Source organism: Scaptodrosophila lebanonensis, unplaced genomic scaffold (genome assembly GCF_003285725.1).
Source record: "Scaptodrosophila lebanonensis strain 11010-0011.00,11010-0021.00 unplaced genomic scaffold, SlebRS2 tig00000053-arrow-pilon, whole genome shotgun sequence".
In the NCBI taxonomy this organism is placed as follows: Eukaryota; Metazoa; Arthropoda; class Insecta; order Diptera; family Drosophilidae; genus Scaptodrosophila; species Scaptodrosophila lebanonensis.
The window spans coordinates 10,000,001-10,010,599 of NW_022060548.1; the positions used below are offsets into that span (position 1 = coordinate 10,000,001).

Consider the following 10,599-nt stretch of genomic DNA (forward strand, 5'->3'; position numbering starts at 1 on the left):
CGCTTGTATGTGTTCATATGTGTAAAGAATGTATAAATTAAAATTATGATTAAAACGTAAAAGTCATGTGCATTGAATTAAAAAGAGTTTTACGGCTTATTATTTTTATATATGTATGTACATACATACATACATATGCGCAACTCATAAATAGTTTTGTGTTTATTTCATTTTTTTCGTTTTGTTTGTCTATTCGTTTGTTTTAATTTTCTTTATCTTTTTTTATATTATTTTCGTCGCCACCTCACCTTAGCCAGTAGCTGGCTGGCAGCGTAAAATTTTTTATATAAATTAAGAGCCGACGCAACTACTTTTTAGAATTTATTTTTTACATTATTGCTTGCCTCGCTAATTTTTTATCGTCTTTTAAATTTTGATTGGATTTTCGTACAGCACTGTACGGAGAAATAGTTGCACTTCCAAGGAATTTGTTAAATTATTTTGTTTAATTAAATGAAAGAACTCAAATGACGCATTGGCCACACTGGCTGGTTAGTCTTAGCCGGCCAGAGCTGCCAAAAATAAGGGCACGTGTTTCTATGGGATGCGCCGCGACTGTCAAGTAAATTTTCATGTACTTTTTGGGCGCTTAATTCGTGAAAGCCGTTAACGGTAGTCATCGTTCTCGCTCTCAAACTGAACGTGTGGGAAATTGCACGCAAAAGTAGAAAGAGTAAAAGAAAAATACCATTTTTGTTTCCAAATTGGAAATGCCGCTCGCTGGGTAATGAGGAATGGCGTGTATGTTTTAAGTTGGAAATTAATTGAAAAATATGTTTAAATAGCTGTACCTTTGTTTGTATGTACACATGTATGTATGCATGTGCTTGAGTATGTGTGTGGTGTAGTTATGAAACAACAATTTGTGAACAATTGCAGCCTAGAGGCAGACCTCGCAAGTACAAAATGGAACATCAGCTCCAGCATTCACATCCGCAGCTGCTGCAGCCCCTCCAACAACAACCGCAGCAGCAGCAACAGCACCAACAACAACAAGCACAGCAACACTTTCAACATCACTACCAGCCTTTGCCGCCCCAGCCAAAAGGACGCGGCCGACCACGTGCGACATACGCGCAAACCGGTGAATTCGATTTGGGACTGATACGTGAATATCGCTCCCGACCCGTGCTCTACGATCGTTCCTCGAAGCGTTACAAGGATAAGCTGTTTGTGGCCCAGCAATGGCAGCTCATCTCACACAAATTGGGATACGATGGTGAGCAGGACATCCATTAAATTCCTCCTTTATATGCTAATGCATGTCCTTTTCAGTGTCCTTGCTGCGCGATCGCATGTTGCAGTTGCGCAACCGCTTCAACATTGAGAAGCGACGCCTCGACATGCTGCGTTCCGAAAATCCCATGTCCTATGTGGCCTCCCAATGGCCGCTGTACGAGAGTCTCAACTTCTTAGCGGACCATATACGCACACGTCGCTCCTTCAAGTCCCTCCGGCATTCTGTCGATGGAGGGCAGGACGAGGATGAGAATTACGAGCTGGATGATATGCGCAGCGAAAGCGAAGGACACGGACCACACATCAAGCTGGAGCGACACGATGACGATGAAAACGAACAGCGTCTCGATGAGGAGGAGTACGATGATGATTGCGAGCAACAGCTGCCCGTCACCACAGTGCTAAGGTGATTTCTTCCAGCATATGTTGTGCTAAAGACTATAACCAATTCCTCTATTCATTTATAGCATACCCCATTCGGAACCGTCCATGCACAGCTACAACAACAAAATGCATTTGAATGGCACAAATGGTAGGAGCGCGCCCAGCTCCTCCAGTTCGGCGGCCACTCTCATCAATCCCAGCATGCATCCGCATTCCCATCATCGTGCCATGCCTATGATTCTGTCTGCTGCACCCAAACTGGAGCAGCCGCCACCACCGAAGCGTCGCTGTGACGACGCCAGAGTGGTTGTCAACCAAAAATTTCAGGCTTTCGGCGATTTTGTCAGCCATTCCCTTAACGATTTGCCACAAAACGTAGCCCTCCTTTTGGTTGAGAAGTTCACCAGCGAATTGGTTCAGGCAACACTGCGAGCCAATGCCGAGCCCCAGACCGAGCAACAACAACAACAACAGCAGCAGCAGCAACAACAACAACAACAAAAACCAAAGCAGCAACAACCAAGCACAGATGATGAAGAAGAAGAAGAGGAGGAGGAGGACTAAGATTTACTGCAGCTCTTATCAACCCCCACCACCCCCCTGTAGGTTTGCAATTCACCACGAACAAGATATTTAGCCAGTTTTTAGATATAAGCTAATTTGTAAGTGCTGCATGTAGTGTATAAATAAAGTGTCGCAAAAAACAACAAAACATGCAAATCAAAACAAAACGAAATCAGCTGTGTGGTGGGCGAAACGTCTAACGCGCGTTGCCCAACACTGCCAACTCGCCCGCGGACGCCATACATTAAAAAAAACGGAGCGCATATGTTATAGTTGTGCGCAACCGACTCTTATATACCCTGTACCTGGTTCTTAATTAGTATATTGAGAATTCTTTTTAAATATTGAAACCATTTTTCTTAACAGGTTTTACAATATTTCTTAAGACATTTTTAAAATGTCTATCCCCAGAATATTTTTTTTACGAATATCGAAATTATTACGAACTTTTATATTTTCTTTTTTTAATTATTTTTTTTTTTATAGGTTTTAATGTTATTTATTTTATTATATTCTTTAAATTCTTTATTATATTTTTTAATTATTTATTTTATTATATTTTTTTATTTTATTATGTTACCTATATAAAATTTTTTAAATATTTTTAACTTCTATTTTAACATGGATAGAGCTATTTTAAACTCTTTTAATATTTCAAAATTGTGTGATGTATAGTACATGTATTATTATTAGTTTAAATCTGCAATTTGTTTTTTCTACACACCTTTTTCTGTTTGTTATATTTTTTAGTTTTTTTCTTCTAGGTTATGACAATGCTACATTACCGGATATAATATTTCTTTAGTATTTTTCGTAGGAAAACAAGCTCTGAAAGAATTCCAAGACTGGCGAAGTTTCTGAAAACATCAATAGCAGTGAAATGGGGGCAAAATCATAAACAGAATATACAATACACATATTATGTAGAAGTTGCCTTCATTTGTTTGTTACAAAAACTAAACGATTTTATGATGATGATGATTTTATTTCAAAACACATTTTTTTATACAGAGTATAACGAAATCAAAAGCCGCTCTGCCAGAGCGCAGACGCATCATAATTCATATATTCACATGTATATGTATGTCTGTAATATGTAAATGCATTACCTAATTGATTGCAGGGGCTTGGCTGGCAAGGCAGTTGTAATCAACATGAACTGCAATTGCCACAAGGAGAAGCCGAAGCCGGCCGGCCGGTTGACCCAGCCCGCCGCCTGTTGCATGCCACATTCAAGCAAATTGGTGGAAATGGGTGTCTCTCTCTGTCTCTCTAGCTGTGTGTGTGTGTCATTGCCTTGCGGTTATGCGTTTTAATAAATGTGTCTATATTTTAATTAAATTACACCTTCTCTAATGCCCCAATGTCAAGGTGTGCCTGCGCCCTTTTCTCTCTCTCTCTCTCTCTCTCTGTCTCTCTCTACCTCTACCTGTTTCCCTTCTAATCGCAGCCACACACTCTTTTTCTCTGTGCGTGTAACAACAGTAACAAATGTACGTATGTATTTGTAAGAATGTGCTCATCATTTGCTTACATTGTTTATTAATATTGCTTTTACACCTTCTGTTAAGTGCCGTGGTTCGTTAAAAGTCCGTCACCTGATGTAGGCCGTGCCTGGTGTTTGTCTGTTGCTGTTTGAAATACATATTGCACTAGTCCCGGCCTGCAGTGAGTGTCGCTACCAACAGATTCACATTAGAGATGGGCGCGTGATTAGCTCGTAATCACACCATCACAACTGCTCAAAGATTTGCTTTGCTTTTTAAAAATAAATTAAATGTAAAAAACAGATTTTTTAATTTAAATGAATAGGAAGTTAACAGATTAACATTAAAAATATAGTTTATAATTAAAATAATGCAGAAGTCTTGTAATCATTCGTCTTACAATTTACAACACGTTTGTATTTAACTATTTAAAAATATGCCATGTAAAATTGTTAAAAAACAATATAAAACAAACATATGTGTTTGAAATGTAACTTTAAGATTGTTTTTAATTTACAATAAGTCCAAATGCGAATGTTGTAATTTATAAAACGTATTTATTTGAAGTAGGTGTTTAAAGGTGCATTGTCAAATATTTCTTTAATTATTAATATATTCATTATTTTTTTAAGATATTCAGATATCTTTTATATAGTATATTTAGGGTTTTCTTTTTTAAAAGATTTTAATTAAATTTTTTACTATTTTTTTTTACAATTTTTTAAAAGTTTTATATTAAATTTTGATTACATTTTTTATTATTTTTTTCGCAGTTTTTTATATAATTTTTTTGTTAATGTTATAATTTATTATATTTAATTTATATGTTTGAGTAAGAATTGTTAATTTGTATTTTTAAATTTAGTTAATTTAGTAATAATTTGATTTCCATTATTTATTTATTAAATTTATGTTTTTTAATAAGATATTGTTTTTTTTAAATTTGAATTAAGTCTGTGCAAAGAGTGGCTGAGGGAAGCATCCCCGACCTACGAATGTACATACATATATTCGATTTAGATATGTCCGTCTGGATGAACGCTTGGATTTCGGAAATGGCTGAGCCCACATTGACCAAACTTGGTATGTAGATTCTACTTTATTAATTATTATTTTTCCACACTTCCTCCTCGACCGAATTTCGTCAATACTGTCCACAATTCCAAGGCTAAATGATGTGTAATTCTCTATCTCTATTTGAAACTGTATTCAAATCGGTTAGTCCTCAACATTTCGACGGCAGAAATACGTCACCACATTGCACGTTCGCTCTTATTTTTGCTTCTGTTATAAGCGCAACACACACACGAGTATGTATGTAGGGTATTTATAGGTCGTAATTATAATCATGTGCGATTAAAGTCACGCACTCTGCCATCGCTATTGTGTCGTGCTCATGCATTTTGCGTGTTTCGTCAATGTCAGGCAATTCAAATGCCTGCTGCGCCCTGTAATTATATAATTTAATCAAATTACTTGCATATGTTGCCAAAAAAAGAAAGAAAGAAAGAAGAAGTCGGCAGAGAGGAGGGAGAGGGGATGAGATGAATGCACTTGAAAACCGCAATAGCGGTCCCAACTTTTAAGCGCACTCGACACAACAGCAACAACAACAGCTAACAGCTTCAAGAGCCAAAGCGATGCCAAGCCAACATTTTTGACAGTGAAATTATCGTACGCTCGCGTCTGTGCTGTGCTGTGCGTGGCCGTAAGAAAGATATGGGATATGGTATTTGCGTATTTTAGCATTCATCATCATTACTCTTCTGCTGCAGCAGCAGTTTGGCGTTTAGGCGCATTAAGCCTGACAGCTGTTTGACAGTTGCAAATTACGGCAGTTTAAATGCTGAAAAAAGAAGACGGCAACGAGGCACGAGTGGCCACTGTAAATGGGCAGCGACGGACCGGACTACCAGTTAGAATGCATCCGTCAGATACGCCTTGGGAAAGTGCCTAAAAACGATCGTTACAAGCGCATCGTTTAGCCTTTGAAGAAGCTCTGAAAACCACTCACCCACTGGGATTGGCGGACAAAACCTGTTTACTTTGAAACGGCTTAATAGTGCGATAATAATAAATAAATTCAAAAAACGATGAAAGTCTATAGAAAAAGGAGTCGTAGAAAAACGTCATTACGTTTGAGTATAAAAGGTAAGATTTACATCTGCTTTTCGCTTAGAATAGCGGCACTATTTTATGTTTTAAATAATTAAACATAAACCTAAACGTGAGCTAACTATTGAATAGATTATATATTCGCTGAAAAGGGAAGGGCTCAGTAGGAGTAAAGTAAAAGACAATAGTCGCGGACCGCCGTGCGTCTGTTCGCTTTAGAGTTTTATTGGAGACTGACACTTTTGCTATACATATTCTTTATGCTTACATTCGTATGCAACAGTGACAGATAACTTGTAGATAACATAAGATTATTATCTGCTTATATTAACATGCGTGCATTGGTACTTATGTTTGTATTGATTTTCAACACCCTTCCTCAATGCAAACATGTTTTACAAAAATTTTCAAATCAAATTTAACAGCTTTGTAAAATGAACATGCTTCGCTTTAGGGAGATTTTTCGTTAAAATATCAGCTATCATTTCATTGGTTGATGTATACTGTAAAACAATTTGTTCTTCGTTTACAACCTGTCTTGCAAAATGATATCTAATATCAATATGCTTTGTTCTTTCATGGTGTACAGGATTCTTAGCTAATTGTTGAGCACTTAAATTATCGCCATGAAGAATAGTTGGAGTACTCGAGTCACCGCAGCCAATCTCCACTATAAGACGCCGTAGGTATATGGCCTCCTTACACGCAGTTGAAAGAGCCATATACTCCGCCTCCGTGCTGCTAAGTGCCACGCTGCGTTGCTTTTCAGATCGCCAGGATATGGGTCCTCCAGCCAAGTAGTATACATAGCCAGTATACGACTTGCGATCGATGCGGTCGCCACCCCAGTCTGCATCCACATAGCCGGTAAGGGGTTGTCCACACTCTTTGTAGTGCAACTTCAGGTCCACAGTTGACGCCAGGTATCGAAGCACATGTTTTACACCCACTAGGTGCTCTGCATGCGGATCTTGATTCCGTTGAGCTAACTTGGCAACGGAATGCAATATGTCTGGCCTTGTTGTAAGCGCCAGCCACATTAACTCGCCAATTGAAGACTGGTAGGATGCAATGTCAACCTTTTGACAATGCTCGCTGGTACATATCACTTGGAAACCAGCATCCAGTGGGGTCGCTGTAGGTCTACAGGTCTCGCATCCATGTTCACGCAATATGTCTTTGATGTATTGCGAATTGCTTAGCGAAATTTCGCCAAGCTCACCGTCGCGCTGCACTTCCATGCCAAGGAACAAATGCAGCTCTCCCTTGTCAACACATTCAAACGATGTTGTAATGGCTGACTTGATGTTGGCCAAGTCCTCTTTTGATCGGCATGCTATAATTATATCATCAACATAAACAAGGATTAATGATAAGTCACCTCTTCCGTTCCTTTTGTAAAGACACGGTTCATTTTCACATGCTACAAAATCTATGCCTTGTAGTACACAATCGAGCTTGGAGTTCCACTCGCGCCCCGACTGCTTCAATCCATATATTGCCTTTTTAAGCAATAAAGCCTTACTTGGATTATTGGGATCTGTGTATCCCTGTGGCTGCTTCATATAAACAGTTTCATGCAGGTCGCTATTCAAATAGGCGGTACACACATCTATCTGGTGAAGGTACAGCTTCAATTCCGCTGCTAACGCCAAAATAAACCGCACGGTTTCCAATCTGCAAACGGGTGAGAACGTCTCTACATAGTTCACGCCATACTTCTGGGAGCACCCTTTAGCAACGAGTCGTGCCTTGAAACGTTCGACTTTTCCATCAGAGTCACGTTTCAGGCTGTATACCCACTTGCAACCAACTGCTCGCTGATCTTTTGGTAAATCAGCCATCTGCCAGGTTTCGTTTGATTGTAGTGCCTGATATTCCTTTTGCATCGCCTCTTGCCAGAATACTGCATGTGTGCTACCAACGGCCTGATCATAGGATGTCGGAACCATTACGTCACTAGCAACCAATGCTCCAAGCACATTGTATTGCTTTCTTGGACGACCAGGTTTACCATTTCGAACAATTTTAGGCCGGCCTGGCCCAATCTTCACAGTATCCTCGTCAGAGTCTTCTTTTTCGACTGCACTCTCATATGCGTTGGAGCTGCTGTCGTCAGAACTGTGCTCACTGTCATCGTCGTCGATGCTTCTGTCACCATCCGTGTGAGTGACATGCTCTTGAACCTCGCATGCAGGAAAATCTACCGTAACGGTATCTTCATTGGTATGACCACCACAACGCTCATCAAATAGAATGTCTCGTTTTTCGACAATCGTCCTCGTCTCTGGGTCGTATAACCGATAGCCTTTGGCTGCTACCGAATACCCAACCATACGGTACTCATGCCCTTTGGGTTTGAATTTGCCTTTACGGGGACCCTTTGCAAGTGCAACTGCAATGGAACCAAAAACTTTTAGATGGCTAACACAGGGTTTCTTACCTGTCCACGCTTCCATTGGAGTCAGGTTGTTCAGTGCACTGGTAGGTGATCTGTTTCTTATGTATACTGCTGTGTTGACTGCTTCGGCCCACAAAGACTCGCCTAGGCCCGACTGCACCAATAAGCATCTGGACATCTCCGTTAATGTCCGGTTTGCTCTTTCCGCCACGCCGTTCTGCTGCGGAGTATAAGCCACGGTCAATTGCCTTGCAATACCATGGTGTTTCAGGAAACCGTTGAATGTTGTGTTGACAAACTCGCCTCCATTGTCGGTTCGAATACATTTGAGCTTTTTATCTGTTTGCCGTTCAACCAAGTTTTTAAATTCGACGAACTTACTGAACACTTCATCTTTCTTCCGCAAAAAATAAACAAATATACGCCTGGACTTGTCATCGATGAAGGTCAGAAAGTATTTGGATCCAGCAAGTGACTTCGTGTCGAATGGGCCGCATACATCAGCATGAACCAGTTCCAACAGCTCTTCGGCACGGTTAGTGCTTACCTTTGGGAATGGCTGTACATGTATTTTGCTTAGCATACACGTTTTGCAATTCAAGTTGTCTGGGAAAACAACCTTTCCAATACCACGCACTAGCTCTTTGCTGATCACTTCCTTCAGACTGGTAAAATTTAAATGGCCATAACGCTTATGCCACAATGTACCATCTGATTCAGTTGCGGAATAACACCTATTTTGTTTGCCTTGAAACATATAAAGGTTCCCAACTTTATTCGCTTTCAGTATACACTCGCCGTTTTGTATAACTTTAGCAAAATGTGGCCCAAAATGTATAACATTGTTCTTTTGCACTGACCGGCTGACGGACATAAAGTTGCCATTCATTTTCGGTACATACAGTACATCTGACAACACCAAGGTACAAAGTTCTGTCTGTAACTTCACCTCTCCTCTGCCTTCGGCCTTCAGGAAACCAGCGTCAGCTAAACCGATCATTTCAGTGTGCGCAATAAATTTTGAAAATAACGTCTTATCGCAACACATATGGCTTGTTGCTCCGCTGTCCAGACACCACATGTTGTTCTCTATCTTTCCAACGTCCAACGCATTTAACAAGCTGCTCTGCTTTTCCATCTCTTTCTTTGTCGATTGCTTTTTCCCTTCACCGCGAATTTTCTCACGCTTGCACTGTGCCTTGTAGTGCCCTTTTTCGCCGCAGTTGTAGCAAACGACGATTTTTGAATTCCTTTTTGAATTCGCTTTGGAATGCGCGACGATCTGCTGCGTAGCTATAAATGCTCTTGCATTCTCGCTCTCTCCATCTGCATTGCCTCTGCGCTCTCCCTCTTCCATCAGCTTGATACATAACACATCAAATGACGGTAAATTGTCACGCGTCTCAATGGCGACGACAAAATTTTCGTATGGTTCGGGCAAGCTTGACAACAACACGATTGTTTTTAACTCATCATTTAATTCGATGCCAACTGTACACAAACCATCCAGAATTTCGTTAAATTCGTGTATGTAACTTGAAATGCTTTGGCCTTGAAACATGCGTTTGCCTAGCAATTTCTTGTACAGCGACACTTTCCGTACAGGTCCACTCGGCTGATGAACGTCCTTTAACTTTTTCCATGCCTCGTACGAAGTGTTGCAATTTTTAATGAAGCCCAATTGTGAAGCTTTTACACTTAGCGTTATAATTGCTAATGCCTTTTCATCTTTTGGCCTTGAACTCTCAGTATTACTAGGTTCAGCACCTGATGCCACACTCCACAATTCCGCGTGCACTAAGACAGATCGCATCTGTATGCTCCATGAGTCATAGTTATGCTCTTCCAATTTGTCTATTTGATATAGCGCACTCATTTTTTAAATGTTATATTTCTTGAGTCACCAAACGATTACTATTTCACAATACTTTGAACTTCTCCTATGAGCCTATATGCCCTGGGCCCATAACCTATTGAATAGATTATATATTCGCTGAAAAGGGAAGGGCTCAGTAGGAGTAAAGTAAAAGACAATAGTCGCGGACCGCCGTGCGTCTGTTCGCTTTAGAGTTTTATTGGAGACTGACACTTTTGCTATACATATTCTTTATGCTTACATTCGTATGCAACAGTGACAGATAACTTGTAGATAACATAAGATTATTATCTGCTTATATTAACATGCGTGCATTGGTACTTATGTTTGTATTGATTTTCAACACTAACCTTGCATCGTCTTGAAAAATCTGGTAAATGTTGGTAAATCTTCTTTAACAATTTCAATTATCTGGCCATGTTTTAAACAGAACCCACAACACGGGTCGTTTCTGTAAAAATTCAAAGAGTTCTTTAACACACAAATTTGTACCCAGATTTGTTGTAATCTAAATTTTAATTTTTTAATCTTAA

At 39.8% G+C, this 10,599-nt stretch overlaps 1 protein-coding gene across 4 annotated transcripts in view; it reads left to right on the plus strand.

Moving 5' to 3' along the window:
• LOC115623701 (probable serine/threonine-protein kinase fhkB) overlaps positions 1-2,335 on the plus strand; it is a 15,203-nt gene extending 12,868 nt beyond the window's left edge. For 2 of the 4 annotated variants that reach the window (XM_030518177.1, XM_030518179.1), the window contains 3 exons: positions 880-1,219; positions 1,276-1,645; positions 1,707-2,335. In XM_030518177.1, the coding sequence (XP_030374037.1) occupies positions 880-1,219; positions 1,276-1,645; positions 1,707-2,187 (1,191 nt within the window). In that variant the 3' untranslated portion in view covers positions 2,188-2,335. Of the gene's footprint in view, positions 1-579; positions 812-879; positions 1,220-1,275; positions 1,646-1,706 lie in introns of those variants that run through there. The other 2 variants (XM_030518180.1, XM_030518178.1) reach the window with 2 other exon arrangements.
• The last annotated feature ends 8,264 nt before the right edge of the window (positions 2,336-10,599 follow it).